At 45.8% G+C, this 23,484-nt stretch overlaps 1 protein-coding gene across 2 annotated transcripts in view; it reads left to right on the forward strand.

Moving 5' to 3' along the window:
- The first annotated feature begins 6,465 nt into the window (after positions 1 to 6,465).
- LOC120985613 (death-associated protein kinase 2-like) overlaps positions 6,466 to 23,484 on the forward strand; it is an 82,679-nt gene continuing 65,660 nt past the window's right edge. The window contains exons 1-2 of one of the 2 annotated variants that reach the window (XM_040413645.1): positions 6,466 to 6,590; positions 16,951 to 17,053. In XM_040413645.1, coding sequence (XP_040269579.1) covers positions 16,992 to 17,053 — 62 coding nt within the window. In that variant the 5' untranslated portion in view covers positions 6,466 to 6,590; positions 16,951 to 16,991. Of the gene's footprint in view, positions 6,687 to 16,950; positions 17,054 to 23,484 lie in introns of both variants that reach the window. The other variant, XM_040413644.1, reaches the window with a different exon arrangement.

A 23,484-nucleotide genomic window follows, 5' to 3' on the forward strand; every position in this document is an offset into this window, starting at 1 on the left:
AGGCTGGCAGCCTATCATAGGCCGGACACTGAGGGGCATCTACTGGGGCACTATATATGGGGCATTTTATACTGTTACATTATGGGGGGCACTAGCAGGAAGGGGGGAGATGAGCACTATGGGGGAATTTACTGGGGGCACTATATAGGGGTATTTTATACTGGGACATTATGGGGGCACTATGGGGACATTAGCTCAACTGGGGGCATTACAAGGGGGTATTTCTGCACTGTAACATTATAAGGAGAATTATTTCTACTGGGGGGCATTATGGTGGGCTTTATTACTCCCCCATGGTATGACCCCCTAGTAGCAGCACCAGCCTCTCCCTGCTCTGCTATCCCTCTGCCCCTTCTCCAAATCCTTATTATGAAATCTTTCTCATTAGGATAAAACACAACATCAGCTCCGCCGAGCCCCCGGCCAAAGTGTTGAAGTGGCGTCCGAGATCCCCAAGGGCCAAGCCAAGTAACTGTAAGTTTTCATATGAAATATGTTTGTTATACACATATAGCCTACACTGTGCCACACAATATACAGTATACCGCTACACTGTGCCACATAATATACAGTATACCGCTACACTGTGTCCCACAATATACAGAATACCGCTACACTGTGCCAAAGGAGTGGGGTTTACACAGGAGGAGGGAGATGCGAAGTGCGCTGGGGGGGCCCTTACAAATATTTGCTGTGGGGCCCAGTCACTTCTAGTTACGCCCCTGCACACCGCAGCGCTGTTCGCGCACTCATTGGCGCTGTGGGATTCGCGGGAGAAGGAAGGGAACTCTGAGGAGCGTGGGCACAGAGTTCGCTGAGGTAATGGTTTTTGGTTAAGTGGTAGCCTAGGCAGCTTTACGTCTCAGCCATGTCTGGTCTGAAAGAAATTGAAAGACTGTGCTGGGCTGGCCGTGCTGCTGTTGCTGTGGGCTGTGGCAGGACCGGGGTGAAAAGGGGAGAAAAATAAGTTATAAAAAAGTCTGATAAATACCAGTGTGAATGAAGGACTGTTAAAAGGGGTTAATAACTACTGAAGGCCCTTCACAGTAGTTATTAACCCGTTTCAGCAGTCTCCCATTCACAGTATTTATTAATCCCTTTCACTAGTCCCCTCTTCAGTGAAGGGGGGACTGCTGAATGGGTTAATAAATACTGTGAATGGGGGACTTCTGAAAGGGGTTAATAAATACTGTGAATGGGGGACTGCTGAAAGGGGTTAATAAATACTGTGAATGGGGACTGCTGAAAGGGGTTAATAACTATTGAAGGCCCTTCACAGTAATTATTAACCCCTTTCAAATGTCCCCTGTTCACAGTATTTATTAACCCCTTCAGCAGTCTCCTCTTCAGTGAAGAGGGGACTAGTGAAAGGAGTTAATAACTACTGTGAATGGGGGACTCAGGACTGCTGAACTAGGTTAATAATACAGCGCTTTTCCATCCCGCAGAGTACAGTAAAGCAAAAGCGCTATAGTGACGTATTTTTTTTTTCTTTTGCTGGGCACTTACTGGGAGAGGGGCGTCGTTTATCAGGTTGAGGATGTGGCCTAGAATGTCCTCCTTTTTGGGGTGAAGCAAGTGGCCACCCTAGTCGCGAATCGTAATACTTACCTGTATAGGATAGGACTCAGGAGGGGCCTGGTCCTGTACACATGGGTGTGGCTTGTGGCAGAACATGGGTGGAGCCTGTAAGGGGGCCCTTGATTTATTTTGCCCGGGGGCCCTGAGGCTTCTCAGTCCGCCCACTTTTTAGAGTCCCCAAAATGTGACAGAAATTTTCAGGTTGAGCCTATGACTAAGTGACCCAAGTTTGGCGAATTTAACTTAAAAACTGTACGAATGGCAAAAGTTAAAAATTTTCCAATGAAAGTCTATGGGAAAAAATGGGATCTTTGGGGGGCCGTCCCAGGGGCCCGGAGGGTGGGATCGCTTAACAAAGCACAAGCAACCTATTCGGGTATGTGCCGAACAAGTGTGCAAAGTTTGGTAATTGTACTCCTAAAACTGTGGGAGGAGTAGCGTATAGAATATTGCTAAATATTCATTGGCCGTTTCTAGCTCTGCCCACTTTGGGGTGTCCCCCAAAATTCACAGTTTTGTTCGGGGTGACACCAACAATATGTGATCCGAGTTTGGGGAATATAGCTTCAAAACTGTGCGGGTGAGAGCGACTTGAAAATTCTCCCTGTCAAAGTCTATGGGGAAAAAGTGGCGTTTGAGGGCCCGCCACAGGGGCCCGGAGGGTGGGAACGGTTATTAAAGCACAAGCAACGAACTTTGCTATAGGACGAAGAAGTGTGGAAAGTTTGGGGTATGTACCCCCAAAACTGTAGGAGGAGTAGCGTTTAGAAAGAGAGGGGGCGCCAAGAATAATAATAAGCTGAACCACCAACGAATAACAGTATGTTGGCTTTTTCAAGCCAACATAACAATCGAATAACAGTATGTGACAGAATAACAGTATGTGACAGAATAACAGTATGTGACAGCAGGGCTGGCGCCACCCATAAGCAAGGTATGCCACCGCATAGAGCACACTCTTGCTGGAGGCGCCGGCCCCCGGCCCGTGGCGCCGCCTCCTAGTCCTAGCTAATTTATTCACTTCACTTGCCTCTGTGTAATCTCACACAGGCGCACTGGCAGAGGCATCGTCGAGCGAAGTGTGCATGCGCCGTCTTCCAACAACGCACCTCATTCGACGATGCCTCTGCCAGTGCGCCTGTGTGAGATTACACAGAGGCAAGTGAAGTGAATAAATTAACTAGGAGGTGGCGCTGGGCAGGGAGGGGGATCTGTGGATGACATTTATGGGGATCTGTGGTGGATGACACTTAGGGGGATCTGTGGATGACACTTATGGGGGGATCTGTGGATGACACTTGTGGGGATCTGTGGATGACACTTGTGGGGATCTGTGGATGACACTTAGGGGGATCTGTGGATGTCACTTAGGGGGATCTGTGGATGACACTTGTGGGGGGGTCTGTGGATGACACCTGTGGGGATCTGTGGATGACACTTATGAGGATCTGTGGATGACACTTGTGGGGATCTGTGGATGACACTTATGGGCAGGGGCGTACCTAGAGCATTTGGCACCCGGGGCGAACCCTTTGTTTGGCATTTGGCACCACTACATTGTATGCCATATTAAAGTACAACTTCTCCCGCAAAAATTAAGCCCTCATATATCTATGTGAATGGAAAAATAAAAAAGTTATGGCTGAAGGAAGATACGGAAGAAAAAAGAAAATGCATAAACATAAAAAAAAATGCATAAACATAAAAAAAAATAAAAAACTCCAGTATCCGAAAAATGCCCCCCAAAATGCCCAGGCACCGCATACAGATAATACTTATGCCCAGTTGGGGGGGGGGGGGGGCAGCCAATAGCAGGCCGTGTCGGAAATGAGCCTCCCTAGCGTCACCCGCGATGCTAGGGAGGCTCGTTTCCATTGTGGCCTGCTATTGGCTGCCCCCCCATGTCGCTGGATGTTTTCATCTGCGTGACGGGATGGGGGCAGTGGCGGCTGTGTGGGCATCAGGAGCAATGTGGGTGCCGGAGAATGAGGTAAGTACGGTGCCCTGGCATTTTGGGGGGCATTATAGCGGTTAGATAGCACAGTGTGAACATAGCCACTAATCATATCCCCACCCCCGCAAGGTGACTGATGTGCTGGGGAGGGGGGGCCCTGTAGGCTTATAGAGGACTCAGGAGGACAGTGTGCTCCCCCCGGGGGAAGGGGGAGGGTTAGGAGGAAACCACACTGTCCTCCTAAGTCCTCTATGAGCCTACAGTGCCCCCCACCCAAAAAAAAAACCACTGCTTGCTGCTGCCCTCCCCCCCATCAAGAATACCCATCCAACCATACATGAACTTTAACTTTTTGACTGACTGCTGTCTTCTTACTGTGGCAGGCACACTATGGAGCGGTCCTTCTGTCTGTGTCAGGGAGGCTGCACTCACTGGCTGATGGGCAGATGGCGGGCAGCGCGTAAGCTTAGAGCAGGAGACAGGGCTCTGTGGATGACAATTGTGGGGATCTGTGGATGACACTTGAGGATCTGTGGATGTGACACTTGTGGGGATCTGTGGATGACACTTGTGGGGATCTGTGGATGACACTTATGAGGATCTGTGGATGACACTTAGGGGGATCTGTGGATTACACTTGTGGGGGATCTGTGGATGACACTTGTGGGGATCTGTGGGTGACACTTATGGGGCTCTGTGGATGACACTTGTGGGGATCTGTGGATGACACTTGGGGATCTGTGAATGTGACACTTGTGGGGATCTGTGGATGACACTTGTGGGGATCTGTGGATGACACTTATGGGGATCTGTGGATGACACTTAGGGGGGATCTGTGGATGACACTTGTGGGGGATCTGTGGGTGACACTTGTGGGGATCTGTGGATGATACTTATGGGGATCTGTGGATGACATGGTATGTAGCTGGAGGGAGAAAACGTGGCCTTACCACAATGAAGGGTACAGTCTGTATAAATAGGTGGGCGACTAAAAAGGGGCAGGTCAAAGGGCATGGTCAATAGGCGGAGTCAAGAGGGGGTGGCAAAATTAGCTTACCTAGAGCATTTGGCACCCGGGGCGAACCCTTTGTTTGGCATTTGGCACCACTACATTGTATGCCATATTAAAGTACAACTTCTCCCGCAAAAATTAAGCCCTCATATATCTATGTGAATGGAAAAATAAAAAAGTTATGGCTGAAGGAAGATACGGAAGAAAAAAGAAAATGCATAAACATAAAAAAAAATGCATAAACATAAAAAAAAATAAAAAACTCCAGTATCCGAAAAATGCCCCCCAAAATGCCCAGGCACCGCATACAGATAATACTTATGCCCAGTTGGGGGGGGGGGGGGCAGCCAATAGCAGGCCGTGTCGGAAATGAGCCTCCCTAGCGTCACCCGCGATGCTAGGGAGGCTCGTTTCCATTGTGGCCTGCTATTGGCTGCCCCCCCATGTCGCTGGATGTTTTCATCTGCGTGACGGGATGGGGGCAGTGGCGGCTGTGTGGGCATCAGGAGCAATGTGGGTGCCGGAGAATGAGGTAAGTACGGTGCCCTGGCATTTTGGGGGGCATTATAGCGGTTAGATAGCACAGTGTGAACATAGCCACTAATCATATCCCCACCCCCGCAAGGTGACTGATGTGCTGGGGAGGGGGGGCCCTGTAGGCTTATAGAGGACTCAGGAGGACAGTGTGCTCCCCCCGGGGGAAGGGGGAGGGTTAGGAGGAAACCACACTGTCCTCCTAAGTCCTCTATGAGCCTACAGTGCCCCCCACCCAAAAAAAAAAAACACTGCTTGCTGCTGCCCTCCCCCCCATCAAGAATACCCATCCAACCATACATGAACTTTAACTTTTTGACTGACTGCTGTCTTCTTACTGTGGCAGGCACACTATTGAGCGGTCCTTCTGTCTGTGTCAGGGAGGCTGCACTCACTGGCTGATGGGCAGATGGCGGGCAGCGCGTAAGCTTAGAGCAGGAGACAGGGCTCTGTGGATGACAATTGTGGGGATCTGTGGATGACACTTGAGGATCTGTGGATGTGACACTTGTGGGGATCTGTGGATGACACTTGTGGGGATCTGTGGATGACACTTATGAGGATCTGTGGATGACACTTAGGGGGATCTGTGGATTACACTTGTGGGGGATCTGTGGATGACACTTGTGGGGATCTGTGGGTGACACTTATGGGGCTCTGTGGATGACACTTGTGGGGATCTGTGGATGACACTTGGGGATCTGTGAATGTGACACTTGTGGGGATCTGTGGATGACACTTGTGGGGATCTGTGGATGACACTTATGGGGATCTGTGGATGACACTTAGGGGGGATCTGTGGATGACACTTGTGGGGGATCTGTGGGTGACACTTGTGGGGATCTGTGGATGATACTTATGGGGATCTGTGGATGACATGGTATGTAGCTGGAGGGAGAAAACGTGGCCTTACCACAATGAAGGGTACAGTCTGTATAAATAGGTGGGCGACTAAAAAGGGGCAGGTCAAAGGGCATGGTCAATAGGCGGAGTCAAGAGGGGGTGGCAAAATTAGCTTTTGCCTACGGTGGCAAAAATCCTTGCACCAGTCCTGTGTGACAGAATAACTAGATGTGACAGAATAACAGTATGTGACAGAATAATAGGATGTGACAGAATAATAGGATGTGACAGAAGAATGGGATGTTACAGGGTTTTTCAAGCCATGATTAAACGCTAACAATTGTATAATAAAATCAATATATTGCTTAATAGTTAAAAGTAAGAATATTAATCAGTAGCAGTAAAATATCTAAATCTATTTCAGCAGCAGTAGTAGTACTTGTTTTAGTCCACTAGGCAGTTATGTCCAGTTTATTTACAGGTCTTGCAGTACCTGACAATGGCACTAGGTGGCTCTTAAGCGCCGCGCTTGAAATGACTAGGGCGAGGGAGCGCACGGACAATTACTGAAGTGTACTTGTGACAGAGATGTAGGGGGAGGGAGTGTGGAGAAGACGCCTCTGCCACTTCTGTAACTGTCTTGGACTGACCTGACTAGCACAGCAGGTAGGTCTTACTAGCACGGGGATGGCCTGTAATGTCCCTGTCCGGGACAGATGAAGGTTTTCTGCAGAGGCTATTGCACTGACTGAGGAGAGGACTGTGAGTATCACGATATTATCGTGCTGCTGGGTGCATTTTATGCTGGGGTCTGCGTAGAAATGGCAGTTTCCTAACCTGTCCCTGTTACCCTCCTGCCTCTATCCAGTGCTGGTTGCAGCTAGTTTTGCACTGGAGATCTGGTTGGGTTGTTTTGCAGGCAGCCCATGGATAGACAAGCTCCTGTCAAGTGAATAGCACAGTGGAAACATTTCTGCAGCAAATCTGCCCCCATGTGAATCCCCCCTGATATTTAGTTTCAGGCTATGGGAAGCTACAGTCTGTGGGTGGGATGCGTGGTCCTAAAACTGTGTATGGACTGAATCCCCCCCAGTCCTTACCTACATCGGTTTCATTATGGATACCCTGCTGTAAAAAGTAGTGATTGATTCTGATTAGATTATATTGCCGGGATCGCTAGAAAAGCGGCATGTTCACCTATGCTTCAGCAAGGCTGTATTCACACGCTGCGGAAATTCCATAAAATGATGTCAAAAGTGTATTTAGCTGCATAGTGTGAACACAGCTTGAAAGAAAACAGGTTGTGACGGAAAAGTTATACTCCTACACCATAACTGTCATAATCATACATGGCTGAGCACTAACACATTGGGTGATAATTATATATGTATAACACCACAGTCTTCTAATCACTAGATGTCAATTATTATTATTATTATTTGTGCAAGGAAAGAAACAGAAGAATATTATGTCAGTAGAAGAGCCTATGGCCGCGCCAAGTTATAAAGCACAGTTACAGCCAGGTCCATAAATATTACATTAAATACATTTCTGGCTCTATACACCACCACAATGGATTTGAAATGAAACGAACAAGATGTGCTTTAACTGCAGACTGTCAACTTTAATTTGAGGGTATTTACATCCAAATCAGGTGAATGGTGTAGGACTTACAACAGTTTACATATGTGCCTCCTACTTGTTAAGGGACCAAAAGTAATGGGACATAATAATAATCATAAATCAAACTTTCACTTTTTAATACTTGGTTGCAAATCCCTTGCAGTCAATTACAGCCTGAAGTCTGGAATGCATAGACATCACCAGACGCTGGGTTTCATCCCTGGTGACGCTCTGCCAGGCCTCTACTGCAACTGTCTTCAGTTCCTGCTTGTTCTTGGGGCATTTTCCCTTCAGTTTTGTCTTCAGCAAGTGAAATGCATGCTCAACCGGATTCAGGTCAGGTGATTGACTTGGCCATTGCATAACATTCCACTTCTTTCCCTTAAAAAACTCTTTGGTTGCTTTTGCAGTATGCTTTGGGTCATTGTCCATCTGCACTGTGAAGCGTCGTCCAATGAGTTCTGAAGCATTTGGCTGAATATGAGCAGATAATATTGCCTGAAACACTTCAGAATTTATCCTGCTGCTTTTGTCAGCAGTCACATCATCAATAAATACAAGAGAACCAGTTCAATTGGCAGCCATACATGCCCATGCCATGACACTACCACCATCATGCTTCACTGAGGAGGTGGTATGCTTAGGATCATGAGCAGTTCCTTTCCTTCTCCATACTCTTCTCTTCCCATCCCTCTGGTACAAGTTGATCTTGGTCTCATCTGTCCATAGGATGTTGTTCCAGAACTGTGAAGGCTTTTTTAGATGTCGTTTGGCAAACTCTAATCTGGCCTTCCTGTTTTTGAGGCTCACCAATGGTTTACATCTTGTGGTGAACCCTCTGTATTCACTCTGGTGAAGTCTTCTCTTGATTGTTGACTTTGACACACATACACCTACCTCCTGGAGAGTGTTCTTGATCTGGCCAACTGTTGTGAAGGGTGTTTTCTTCACCAGGGAAAGAATTCTTCGGTCATCCTCCACAGATGTTTTCCGTGGTCTTTTGGTGTTGCTGAGCTCACCGTTGCGTTCCTTCTTTTTAAGGATGTTCCAAACAGTTGTTTTGGCCACGCCTAATGTTTTTGCTATCTCTCTGATGGGTTTGTTTTGTTTTTTCAGCCTAATGATGGCTTGCTTCACTGATAGTGACAGCTCTTTGGATCTCATCTTGAGAGTTGACAGCAACAGATTCCAAATGCAAATAGCACACTTGAAATGAACTCTGGACCTTTTATCTGCTCATTGTAATTGGGATGATGAGGGACTAACACACACCTGACCATGGAACAGCTGAGAAGCCAATTGTCCAATTACTTTTGGTTCCTTTACAAGTGGGAGGCACTAATGCAAATTGTTGTAATTTCTACACCGTTCACCTGATTTGGATGTAAATATCCTCAAATTAAAGCTGACAGTCTGCAGTTAAAGCACATCTTGTTCGTTTCATTTCAAATCCATTGTGGTGGTGTATAGAGCCAAAAATGTTAGAATTGTTTCGATGTCCTAATATTTATGAACCTGACTGTAATTCTAGTAAAGTGGACCCATCCAGTGATGATGTAGTGAACACACACTTGGCATACTTCTGAGGCAGTGAGCACACACTTTACACACCACTGAGGCAGTAACCACACACTAGGCACACCTCTGAGGCAGTAAGCACACACTGGGCACACATCTGAGGCAGTGAGAACACACTGGGTACACCTCTGAAGCAGTGAGAACACACTGGGCACATTTCTAGGGCAGTGAGAACACACTTGGCACACATCTGAGACACTAAGCACACATTTGGCATACCTCTGAGGCACTGAGCACACACTGGGCACACTTCTGAGGCACTAAGCACACACTGGGCACACTTCTGAGGCAGTGAGCACACCTCTGAGGCAGTGAGAACACACTGGGCACACCTCTGAAGCAGTGAGAACACACTGGGCACATTTGTAGGGCAGTGAGAACACACTGGGCACACCTCTGAGGCAGTAAGCACACACTGGACACACTTCAGAGGCAGTATGCACTCACTGGGCACACCTCTGAGGCACCGAGCACACACTGGGCACCCTTCAGAGGCAGTAAGCACACACTGGGCACACCTCTGAGGCAGTAAGCACACACTGGACACACTCCAGAGGCAGTGAGCACACACTGGGCACACCTCTGAGGCAGTTAGCACACATTTGACACACTTCTGAGGCAGTGAGAACACACTGAGCACACCTCTGAGGCAGTTAGCACACACTTGACACACCTCTGAGGCAGTAAGCACACACTGGGCACACTTCTGAGGTAGTGAGCACACACTTTGCACACTTCTGAGGCAGTAAGCACACACTGGGCACACTTCTGAGACAGTGGGCACACACTTTGCACACTTCTGAGGCAGTGAGCACACACTTTGCACACTTCTGAGGCAGTGAGCAAACACTGGGCACACTTCTGAGGCACTAAGCACACACTGGGCACACTTCTGAGGCAGTGAGCACACCTCTGAGGCAGTGAGAACACACTGGGCACACCTCTGAAGCAGTGAGAACACACTGGGCACATTTGTAGGGCAGTGAGAACACACTGGGCACACCTCTGAGGCAGTAAGCACACACTGGACACACTTCAGAGGCAGTATGCACTCACTGGGCACACCTCTGAGGCACCGAGCACACACTGGGCACCCTTCAGAGGCAGTAAGCACACACTGGGCACACCTCTGAGGCAGTAAGCACACACTGGACACACTTCAGAGGCAGTGAGCACACACTGGGCACACCTCTGAGGCAGTTAGCACACACTTGACACACTTCTGAGGCAGTGAGAACACACTGAGCACACCTCTGAGGCAGTTAGCACACACTTGACACACCTCTGAGGCAGTAAGCACACACTGGGCACACTTCTGAGGTAGTGAGCACACACTTTGCACACTTCTGAGGCAGTAAGCACACACTGGGCACACTTCTGAGACAGTGGGCACACACTTTGCACACTTCTGAGGCAGTGAGCACATACTTTGCACACTTCTAAGGCAGTAAGCAAACACTGGGCACACTTCTGAGGCAGTAAGCACACACTGGGCACACTTCTGAGGTAGTGAGCACACATTTGGCACACCTCTGAGGCAGTAGGCACACACTGGGCACACTTCCGAGGCAGTAGGCACACACTGGACACACCTCTAAGGCAGTGAGCACATACTTGGCACACCTCTGAGGCAGTGAGCATACACTGTTGGTAAACCTTTGAGGCAGTAAGCACACACTTGGTACACCTCTGAGGCACAACACACACATCTGGCACACCTCTGAGGCACTGATCACACACTTGGTACACTTCTGGGGCAGTGAGCACATACTTGGCCGTGTCTATGGCACTGAGCACACACTTGGAGCACTTCCCATCTACTTCCTAATGTTCTTTCATGTAGCCTATGTGCAGTGTATAGTACTCGCTGAGTATGGTTACTCCTTCCACATGATATTCACTATAGCTGCAACTGCCGTCACTTGCCAAATCTAGTTCTTCACACTATGGTGGCACTTGGGCATCAGCATATATATTGATATGGATCCACAGATATGATATGGTCATTGGGAGTTTCCACCTGTAAAAGTACCACATTCTGCACATAATAACTTAACGTTGGTCAGCGCTGTATGACAATTACCCCCTGGGGATGTAGGCAGATAGTCCCGTTCTACATGCTGGCCAGAAGTGAGAGGGTTAATGAGGTTGAAAAAAGTCAGGAGCACTCTTAGGATCACATTACAGGCGTGAGCTATGCTTAATGATACAAATCATTTCACAAACATGAATACTTGCATTAGTCAGTGAACAACCCCGAGCACAGCACAACCTTTACCTGCCGAGAATCGGTGGATGACCACAGGAGGACCTGATTCAGGGGGCTCCTCCAATATCCAGACATACAGATGCCGTCCTGGTGCATCCAGTTTTTTCTGGACCCATTCATTTAAATCAATTAGTCTCAGATGGACATCAGATAAGATTGGTGGATGCTGCGATTTTCTCTGCACGGACCAATGGAAAACGCGGTGTCTGAATTGCACCACTTAGTTTACGTGTGCGATCAAGGTGCAGTCAAGGCATCACACGGATAGAAAACACGGTCATGTGAATCAGGACTAAATGTTACTATTACGGTTTATTGTTTTCTGGACTGACAAGTATCAAATGCTCTGAAATGTTCTGTCTGATAATGGGCTTAGGAACTATCAGTAGAAACTTACTCTGGAGATTCATTTACATGGACATACCCAACGTCCACAGTATTTACAAGAACGCCGTTATATACGTTGGGAGAATTTCCTGACATTATACATTGAATATAGATTACAAATGGAGCAAGCCTAAGAGGATGTTCACTCTCGCAGTGTGCCTACTGTACATAAGCTCTGTGACTCCCTGCCTTGTCTTCATCCTGTTGGACTATTCCTTAGGCTACATTCACACGTCAGTATTTTTCTATAATCCGATTTTCTGTCCGTTTTTTGCGGATCCAATGTTCCTGAAAATGTTTCCGTATGTCATCCGTATGTCATCTGTTTTTTGCGGATCCGCAAAAAACGGAAGCATGTATAAATTTCAATAAGCAAATAAAGTTGTTTGGATTTCTTGAAAAAAGAAAAAAAAAAAAAATTAAAATGTAATTTCCAGGAACGGATTCCGTATAAAACGGATGACATACGGAATGACATCCGTATGTCTTCCGGTTTTTGCGGATCCATTGACTTTGTATTGTACCAGGATCCGATTTTTCAGGAAAAGAATAGGACATGTTTTATATTTAAACGGACATGCGGAACGGAACAACGGAAACGGACAGCACACATTGTGCTGTCCGTTTTTTTCCAGAACCCATTGAAAATGAATGGGTCCAGATCTGGTCCAGATCTGTTCCAGAAAAAACGGAAAAGATCAGGAAAGAAAAAACGGACGTGTGAATGGACCCTTATGGTCAGGCTTGGAAATATATTTCATAAAATGTAACTGGATTGCTAGAATTCATTTCTTACAGCTGGTATACGATTTATAACTATACCGCCCCTTAATGTTAACGCAATGGCTTGAGAAGTCTGGAGTACTAGACCCACTGTCCCACCATTGGACCAACTTTTGGGATTAGAGCGGCGCACTCTTATGCAAGGAGAGCTATGAAATGTATACAATATAGTTGTGTTAGGGCTCATGTACACCAGCGCGTGTGCCCCGTGCTCATTTTGCGGACCGCAGACAGCAGGACCACAATATACGGGGAGAGGTCATGTCCATTTTGTATCACGGATGCGGACCCATTTGCGGAGCGGAGGCAAGAATCGGAAACTATGAAGTGCTTTCGTTCGGTCTGTGCCTCAACACTGCAAAAAAATAGAACATGTATGTTGCGCATTGTGGACCACTATTTGCGGTCTGCAGCACAGGGCACACACCCTCATATGCATGAGCCCTTAGGCTGTTTTTGGCATGTGTCACCATCCATAGCTGCAGTAGTAGGCTTTTCTGTTAATGGACAGTAGTATTTCTGTCTGTTTTTTGCAGTTTTTGTTTGTTTTTAGGCATCACTTGTTTATCATCTTTGTATATCTATAAGTGAGTCCCAAGTGATAATGACCCTTGTTTCCAGTGAGGTGAGATTCCTATACAGGGATGGCCAGTTCGCAGTGTTCGCCCGCGAACACATGCGATCTGCCATCTTAACTGACAAGTCCGGCGAGGCACAGGTACGGTAAGTCCTTACCTGTGCCTGTGCGCGAGCCGGTCTGAAATGAAATGCGGTCACCGGGAGCAGGCAGTTCCGAGAACAGCCGCCGGACGAACACTGCGAACTGGCCATCACTATTCCTATATAGATGTAAAATAAAGTTATGTCGCAGTTTTTCGGAATATCCTTATAAGGCCCATGCACGCAAACGTATGCGTTTTGCGGTCTGCAAATTGCAGATCCACAAAATATGGATACCGGCCATGTGCATTCTGCCTCACTGAAGTGTATGGGTCCTCATCTAATCCACAAAAAATGTGGATCCGATGCAGATCAAAAATACTGTTGTGTGCATGGGGCCTAAACTAGAGTAATTCTTCTGTAAGGACATTCACAGATCTTGAGCCGGTTGGTTAAGGAAAGTAGGGAAAATTGACGGCTCCACATTTGCACAACTGATCGCACAGACTCATTGCTGTAATTTTTGCTTAAACACTGACTTGAAGGGAGGGTAAAGTTATATTTTAATAATTGTACTGAATGTACTGTAGATTGTTTTGTAAGGATTTTTTCACTTTGACATTAAAGAGTCTTTTGATCTGTCAAAACTTGAATGAATGGTGCTGTGATTCAGTGTTACACAATTATATGCACGGAAAATGACAGTCTGGCCAAAGTGAAGAGCGTGATGAAGAAGAGAGGTACATATGACTCGGATGGGGCATGTCACCACTTTATTTTTGCTGGTTTCATCATATGAATCCTACATAAAAACCTTTGAGATCACAGGCATACAGAGGCATGGTTGATGCCACGTGAACCTCTATGGCAGTCCTATTACGGCTACGTAGAAAGATCTGTATGGGGCGAAATAAATACCACTATAGCAGCTGCTACAGGGCCCACAATGTTAGGGGGCTCCTGCCTGGCACGCACTCAATCAAGAGTGGAGGATGTGCATTATGTCAAGTGTATGCAGCACATCCTCCATAGTCCATTCCATTCTTCCTGCTCCCTGGCTCTATCGGGTCAGACAGTGCGGCTTTTCAATACTCCTCTAACAGATTTAGGAATCATGCACACAGCAATGTGCATTTCGGTGTGTAATCTTATGGCCAATGGAGGTGGGGGGTTATTCAAAAGTTTGCTATGGGGGCCAGCCTTTTTTAGTTACTCCTCTCCAAGAGTTTTTGAGATACTGGATGTTCTTCTGTATAATTGCAGTTGTACAACTGGAAAAGTGGTTTATCCGGTTCTGTGCCTTAAATTGTATAAGAGAAGAGGAAGCAGTGACACCATAGTTCACAAGGACCACCCGTTATCCTCTGATTCCACAGTAAATTGTAGGAATGAAGATGCAAAAACCGTCATTTAATAGTTATTTTCATAGTTATATACCGTAGTTATCATCATTCTAAGGACTCACAGTAGTAACCAGCCAAATCACTGACACAAGTGAAACTTTGGTTCATTGAACGAGAAGTTACCCACATATTATAGGACATTCAACAGATAGTAATCCCCAAGTGTGCTCCCACACGTTCAAGGTTTTTTGATGCAGTTTTTGAAGCCAAAATCAGGAGTGGATAATAAAAGGAGAGAAAGTAAGGGTACTTTCACACTAGCGTTAGAAGAAGGATCCGGATATCATTTGTTTCCGGATCTGGATGCGGATCCGTCTGACAAATGCATTGCAATACCGGATCCGTCTCTCCGTTGTCATCTGGAAAAACGGATCCGGTATTTATCTTTTTCACAGATGCGCAGGCCGGGAAACCGGATCCGTTTTTCCAGAACACTTGGTACCAGAACCGGCATTAATACATTTCAATGAAAATTAATGCCAAATCAGGCAAGTGCTTCGGAATTTTCTCCTGCCAAATACCGTAAAAGGGTCTGAACTGAAGATATCCTAATGCATACTGAACGGATTGCTCTCCATTTAGAATGCATTGGGACAAAACTGAAGCGTTTTTTTCCCGGTATTGAGCACCTATGACGGAACTCAATACCGGAAAACGTTAACGCTAATGTGAAAGTACCTTATAAGGACTGATATGTTATCTCTCCTTTTTTTAATCCACTCCTGGTTTTGGCTTCCAAAACTGCATCAGAAAACCTTAGCACCCTTATACATTCCTGTCTGAATGGGACTGAGTGGATAATAAGGCAGCAGTGAGGACATCCTCCTTGCTCCGCTGTTGGTCTGTTTGTCCTCAGTGGAGTTTTCATTGGTTGGTGATATGCAGTATGTACATTAGCAATGATGTTCTGAAGATCAGTTGGACTGTCCATCAATGTTTACCAAAACTTCTACTACCTGTTTTTGGGGAATAAAGATGGAGAATGGTTGTTTCGATTGGCAGCATTAAGCAAGCGTTTATTTGCCTGGTCACAATTTCTCACGCTTAGGCCTCATTCACATGTCCGTGATGAAATCTATGATAAGATGGTCAGTGATGTATCCGTGAACATTTTTCTGAAGAATCCGTTGGGTCCATGTGTCTGTTTTTTGCTCTCCGTGTGTCATCTGTGTTCAACAGACACTGCACAACTGAAAATTTATTTTCAGAGTATCTCCTCTTAGGCTGCGTTCACACTTCCGTTATTTGATCAGTTATTTCCATCAGTTATTGTGAGCCAAAGCCAGTAGTGAAGCCTATTCAGAGACAAGGTGTAATGAAAAGATCTGCACCTGTTCTTTGTATTTGACCCGCACCTGGTTTTGCTTCACAATAACTGATGGAAATAACTGATCAAATAACAGAAGTGTGAACACAGCCTTAATGGTCCGTGAAACACGGATGAAACAAGTATGGCGTCGGTGTTGTGACCATAATGGGTGTGATGGATTTGTAAAGATGGACAAAATAGGGCCTGCTTTTGTGCTAAAACCACAGACCGTGCTAAATCACCTTAAAATGAATGGGTTCGTGTGCTGTCCGTGGAGACCACGGGGGGAGTTTTCATCATGGAGGTAATATGAGATTGATGGGCTCCCTTACTCAGGATCGCTCACGAAACATGCGGATACTTGTTTAGCAAAAATGCTGTAAACATGACAAGTTATGTGAAGACTGAGAATTCATGAACTTTTTTTATAATCCATGCTTGGCATCCAGCACTGAATATACAGGTTCTGCCCACACCACACGTGTCACTTTGCCCATTGTAGAAGACTGTGAACCACAAGACATCTAATTATAATTAGGATTACCTCATATAAGCAGTTTGTTTTATAATAAACTTGATGCTAAGCGATGCGTACACCATGTTGCATGATAAAACTTGACTGTTGTAGAGAAAACATTTCATCTGCATGCACAGAGCAGTGCTTGTGTAACACAAGTGGTACGCTACCAATCCGAGACATTCAGCGGGAGATTTATCAAACTGGTGTAAAGTAGAACTGGCTTAGTTGCCCATAGCAACCAGTCAGATTCCACCTTTCATTTTCCAAAGGAGCTGTCAAAAATGAAAGGTGGAATCTGATTGGTTGCTATGGGCAACTAAGCCAGTTCTATATTACTCCAGTTTGATAAATGAGCACCTCAGTTTTGTTATCTTAGGAAAATGTCAGTATTCTAGGAACTGCTGTATCCAAGTGGACATGGTATGAGAAATACGTATGCAGGACATATGTTTAGATGCTGCTCCACAAGACTCAAACCATATGTTTTTCTGCAGCCTCCTCCAATAAATTTCCTCTGACGTGGAGACGTGGAGACATGGCTGTGTTCAAGCAGCAGAAGGTGGAAGACCTGTACATCATAGCCGATGAGCTGGGAAGGTAACATGAGGCGTATTTATAGCCCTTACGGGATTATAGACCCTAAAATAATAACCTGACTCGTTTCAGTGCAGCAGCTGCTTGCGTATGTCAGTGGGAAATGCTTATAGGTGTCTAAACCCAGAATTGGATCTTATTTTTATACTGTTTCATGGGTTGACCTGTGGCCATATAAAAAATATCAGAACACAAACGATATCGCATAAAATGGCATGAAATGAAATAATGGAACCTAACGGGGACACAACCATTTCTTCCCATCAATACAGTAAACTTTTATAAATTTCTTTCAGGGAGTACACTACATTACAGAAAATAATGCACTATAATAATAGATGCAAGCATGACATATGGACTAAGACCTCACTCCATTGATAAAATCTGAGACACTTGGTCAATATATTTTGATCAAAACACATCTAAGCCCACCTACCAAGCGACAAGGTGGTCTCAGTTCAGGTGGGTCCTACGCTAAACCTGCCTATGCCGTTATGCATTTATGTTCAGGAGCGCAGACCCTCGCACATATAGTGTGTTGCTCCTTGTTACCTCCATGTGCAACAGCAATCGGTGGGGGGAGGAGCACACACAGCTATATGTATCACCTTCATCAAGGTCGCCTATTAGATAGGTGGGGCAAAAGTGCACATGAATACTACTCCCAAGTATAAATGTAGCCTTGTACATCCGCAACATTCATTATTATATTGTGCAGGATATTTTATATATTTTTTCCCATTATTTGAGTACACTACTTAAAGGGGTTGTCGTGGATTTGAAAAATATGTCTGCTTTCTTCCAAAAACTGTAGCACACGTGTTCACGGGTTGTGTGCAGTATTTCAGCTCTGTACGGTTCACTTCAATGGAGATGAATTTCAATACCAGACACAACCCATGGACAGGTTTTTCCAATCCTGCACGGCCCCTTAAATCGCTTATTGAGTCAGTTACCTATGTGTTGCCTGCAAGGAAGGTATAGGGGCATTACATACGGCAGTGCTATTTATCAGTTCAATTGCTGGGGCTATGTGAGAGGTACTATTTTTTTATGCAGGGGAGGAGGGGGTTAACAGGAGCTCTCCAGGGAGATGCAAGTGCTTGTTGTCCACCCACAGAAAATAAATAGATAAGAGCTCCAGGGAGGTGAGTAACAAACATAAAAAGGGTGAAAATTACACTAGAGTTTAAAGGGAACCTGTCACCTCCAAAAAATATCCCAAGCCGGCAGCAGTACCTTAGATTAGCCAGCAGCATGTTTGTAACGATCCTTTTCTTCCTGCAGGTAGTTAAGCAAAAGCTGTAAAAACGTTCTTTAATCCCCTGCCGGCGCGCTTCTCTAGTCAGGCTTGAGGTCACGGGGGCAGCGGCCTCCTTGCTTCAAGTCACGGTAACCACGCCCCCTTCCCTGCCCCTTCGCTGTTACTGACAGCCGGCTGTTCGGCAAAGCCAGCCAAACTGTCGTGCAAAAGCGTCGTCAGTCACAGCGAAGGGGCAGGGAAGGGGGCGTGGTTACCGTGACTTGAAGCAAGGAGGCCGCTGCCCCCGTGACCTCAAGCCTGACTAGAGAAGCGCGCCGGCAGGGGATTAAAGAACGTTTTTACAGCTTTTGCTTAACTACCTGCAGGAAGAAAAGGATCGTTACAAACATGCTGCTGGCTACTCTAAGGTACTGCTGCCGGCTTGGGATGTTTTTTGGAGGTGACAGGTTCCCTTTAAATAATGTTATGCATTACTGCATATGTTTTTAATGCATACAGTAACCCATTTAAATTATAATTACTATTATCATTATAATTGCATAAATCAGTAGCACCCAAGAATAAATTAAACTGTAATATATTTTATTGGTGGCACCTTTATCACCTTCTAATAGTCTATAGTTCAAAATGCTAAAAATCTAAATCTTGCTCACTCACCAAGATAAATGTCATAGAGTAAAGCAGTAAATGGAAGATAGGGAGGAGGGGGATGCAACTGCAGATATTATTACAGGGAAACAGTATGAGGAGTGGAGAGAAAGAGCAGAAGGATGGAGGGTGGCCAAGGCATACAGAAAAGCTCGGGCAGTAACCGGAAGAGAGACTGAGAAAGACCCAAATTATCCAATTAAGACACAGTATATTTGGTAAATTGGGGATTTTTTTGTTTCAGTAGGCTTTAAATTTGTTGTTTATAGTGCATGTACCACAGTAGAAAATATCGTTCAGGTCTTGGGCAGTTCCATGCACAGTGCATTACACGAAAACAAGCATTACCTAGACATTAAAGTTGTTTTTAAAAAAATATTAATTAAGAATATTAAAGGGGTTTTCCAAGATTTTAGTACTGATGGACAACCGGGACCCCTGACGGTCAACTGTTTGAGAAGGCACTGGCGCTCCTGTGCCTACCAAGCACAGCAGCTATACAATGTAGGGTAAACACAGAGAGGGCCGCAGACTGATTGGAGGGGGTCCCGGGTGTCGGACCCAGACCGATGAGATACTGATGACCTAACCTGATGATAGGTCGTCAGTTCTAAAATCTCAGAAAACCTCTTTAATTATCAAGAGATTACCCTTAGCCTGCATCACCTCCTTAAATATCCATACATACCAGCTTTCTGCTGCTCCGGTCCCGTGTGCTAGCTCCCATTGCTTTACCCACCGGTCACTTTGTCCTGAGTAAGGCTTCATGCACACGACCGTTCCGTTTTTTTACGGTCCGCAAAACCGCGGATTTGCAAAAAACTGAAGAAATGCCTATTCTTGTCCGCAAAACGGAAAAGAATAGAACATGCTATATTTTTTTTTGCGGGGCCACGGAATGGAGCAACGGATGCAGACAGCACACGGAATGTTGTCCGCATCTTTTGCGGCCCCATTGAAGTGAATGGGTCCGCACCCGAACCGCAAAAAATGCGGCTCGGATGCGGACCCGAACAACGGTCATGTGCACGAGGCCTAAAGGGGCTAAATCCTTATGTCAATGTAATATTTTAGTTTTTCCTTTTCAATAAATTAGCATTCTGTTTTCATTTTCTCATAATGGGACATTGAGTTCAAAATGATGGGGAAAAATTCATTTTTATTTTTTTATTTTAGCACAAGGCCGCAACATAAAATGTGGAAAAAGTGAAAGGGACTTTCTAGATATTGTGACATACTGTACCTCTCTGAATACCGACCTAATTCTTCCAGTGCCAGTGAAAAGGAGAAGCTTCTTGTGTGCTGGTTCTTCGTGTGCTGGTTCTTCGTGTGCTGGTTCTTCGTGTGCTGGTTCTTCGTGTTCTGGTTCTTCGTGTGCTGGTTCTTCGTGTGCTGGTTCTTCGTGTGCTGGTTCTTCGTGTGCTGGTTCTTCGTGTGCTGGTTCTTGTGTGCTCGTTCTTCGCGTGCTGGTTCTTCGCGTGCTGGTTCTTGTGTGCTGGTTCTTGTGTGCTGGTTCTTCTTGTGCTGGTTCTTGTGTGCTGGTTCTTCGTGTGCTGGTTCTTCTTGCTTTTCCTGCAGGAATCTCTGTGTCTATGAGGATCTGAGTGGTAGAACTGAGCTGCTGAGCATATGCTACCACTGGCACTGGACACATGAGGTGGACACAGACCATGGAGCTCTATAACTATCATGTAAAAGCAATATCTGGATACTGGGGCATTATTTTTCTATGATCCCAGTCATCTCATAGAGAAATCTAACATTGAATTGTGAGACAGCTCCTTTCTATAATGAAACTAGCAGTCAGCTTATCGCTGCAGGTCCTTCTTCTGAAGTGAAATGGCCAAAGTGGTTTCATATTCCTGAGCGGGGTGGTATTTGGAATACATTGAGCAATGAATTCCCCTAATGTCACATCAGTTGTTCTAGTGACTGTTTAGTGTCTGACATTTTCAACAGATCCCTCATGACGTCAGGCAGTTTCTTTACTTGGCATGATTTACAGATGAACCCCACATTACGTCAGGCATTGAGGTTGCCAGACAAGAGATGAGAAAAGCTGGTGTCATGGTGACAGGGAGGATAGTCGGAGGCATGTGCTAGATGACAGGGTAATTTACTGTGTAACAGGAGGTGATCTAGAGCTAAATGTCAGATGGGACCCCCGTTCTGCCACCTGCAGGTTAACAAAGGACAGAGTTGCATTTTTTCTTTCCTTTGTGTACATTGTATTTTCTTTCTATATTATAATTTGAAACATATTAATTGAAATGTAAACCTCTAGATAAAGGAATTTGCACTTCCTGCATAAGTTACCTCTGGTTGTCTTATAAGCATTAGTTACTTTGCGTATTGTGAAAATGTAATGTCTTAGGCCTCATGCACACGACTGTGTCTGTTTCGCTCAGCCCTCAATAGAGCAGTCCTACCCTTGTCCATGATACGCACAAGAATAGGACACGTTCTATTTTTTTGGTAGGGCCATGGAACGGATTAAAGTGAATGGGTCCTCATCCAAACTGCAAAACATGTGCCTCAGATGTGCACCCAAACCACGGTCACGTGCATGAGCACTTATTGGAAGTATTGCACACCTGATGCTAGAACAAATGTGGTTTAACTGAAGGTTCACAAAGTTCTTTGATTTAGGCCTCATGCACACGACCGTTGTTTTGGTCCACATCCGAGCCGCAGTTTTGGCTGCTCGGATGCGGACCCATTCACTTCAATTCACTTCAGCACTCTGTGTGCTGTCCGCATCCGTTGGTCCGTTCCGTGGTCCGCAAAAAAAATATACCCTGTCCTATTGTTGTCCACATATTGCGGAGAAGAATAGGCAGTTATATTAAAGGCTGTCCGTGCCGTTCTGCAATTTTCGGAACGCACACGGACACCATCCGTCTTTTGCGGATCCACGATTTGCAGACCGCGAAACACACAACGGTTGTGTGCATGTAGCACCAGTCTTAGTCCCTCTGCGCTGCCAGTGGATGCACCATAGTTATGAGGAGACGCAGGCCTCTACATAACTTTGGCGCTACCTCCAGCAGACTGTGCGACATACTAAAATCTACACCAGGTCCTTTGCTGGCATAGATTTAAGTCATTTTCCATGCCAAAAAGTGGCGTATAATGTGTTTTCCTCATGCAAAAACAACTCTGGCACAACTTTTCTTATGACTCCATCTTGTGCCGTTCCTCTACTATTCTGAATGTTCCAGTCAGTGCTGCCAGTGTTAAGCCTTATGCAGACGTCCGTGGAACACTGTCCGTGAGATACCGGACTGGCTTTGCAGGAGCTCACGGCGTCATTGGTTGCTATGATGGAGTACGCTTTGTGCCGCCGTCGCAGTACAGTAATACACTCTTATAGATCATACGAGTGTATTACTGTACAGCAGTGGCGGCACGAAGCGCACTGTGTCATAGCAACCAATGACGCCATGTGCTCCTGCAATGAGGCTTTAGACTGTGCACGGACAGACCCCCAACTGGTAACAGACAGTTGTAACTTTAGGCCTCATGCACACGACCGTTGTTTTGGTCCGCATCCAAGATGCAGTTTTTGTGGCTTGGATGCGGACCCATTCACTTCAATAGGGCCTTAAAAGATGCATCCGTTGCTCCGTTCCGTGGTCCGCAAAAAAAATATAATCTGTCCTATTCTTGTCCGTTTTGCGGACAAGAATAGGCAGTTATATCAATGGCTGTCCGTGCCGTTCCGCAAATTGCGGAACGCACACATATGCCTTCCATGTATTGCGGATCCGCAATCTGCGGACCGCAAAACACACAACGGTCGTGTGCATGACGCCTTACTCGTAAAGGTTTAGCAGGAATAATAATGGAACAGTACAGCACAGAGTCCTTAGAAAAGATGCACCACAATTGTTATTGTATGAAAAATATGGAATTAAATGGTTAAATACGCACTTTCAAAATCATGATTTCACACATAGTTTTTTTTATTTTTGCAAAAACTCAAAAATTATGAGCATTTCTTTAATTATCTTGCATAGTTTTGGTTAATGGCATTTTTTTTTTCAAAATGCAGCATGCTCTGGCTTGCAATTTTTTTCAGGCATTTTCTCTGTAGGAAAAAAAAGAAAACTTTAAAGGGGCTGTCTCATCTCGCCGTTACTACCTTCAGTAGCTCTCATTGCCAGCGTAGCATAGCAAGCTATGTTCATTCCCTAAGGCCCCTTTCACACGAGCAAGTTTTCCGCGCGGATGCGTTGTGGGAGGTGAACGCACAGCATCCGCATGGAATCCTGACCCATTCATTTCTATGGGGCTGTTCACATGAGCGGTAATTTTCACGCATCACTTGTGCGTTGCGTGAAAATCGCAGCATGCTCCTCTTTGTGCGTTTTTCACGTAACGCAAGCCCCATAGAAATGAATGGGGTTGCGTGAAAATCGCAAGCATCCGCAAGCAAGTGCGGATGCGGTGCGATTTTCAAGCATGGTTGCTAGGAGACGATCGGGATGGAGACCCGATCATTATTATTTTCCCTTATAAC

This window comes from Bufo bufo, chromosome 1 (genome assembly GCF_905171765.1).
Source record: "Bufo bufo chromosome 1, aBufBuf1.1, whole genome shotgun sequence".
Classification (NCBI taxonomy): domain Eukaryota; kingdom Metazoa; phylum Chordata; class Amphibia; order Anura; family Bufonidae; genus Bufo; species Bufo bufo.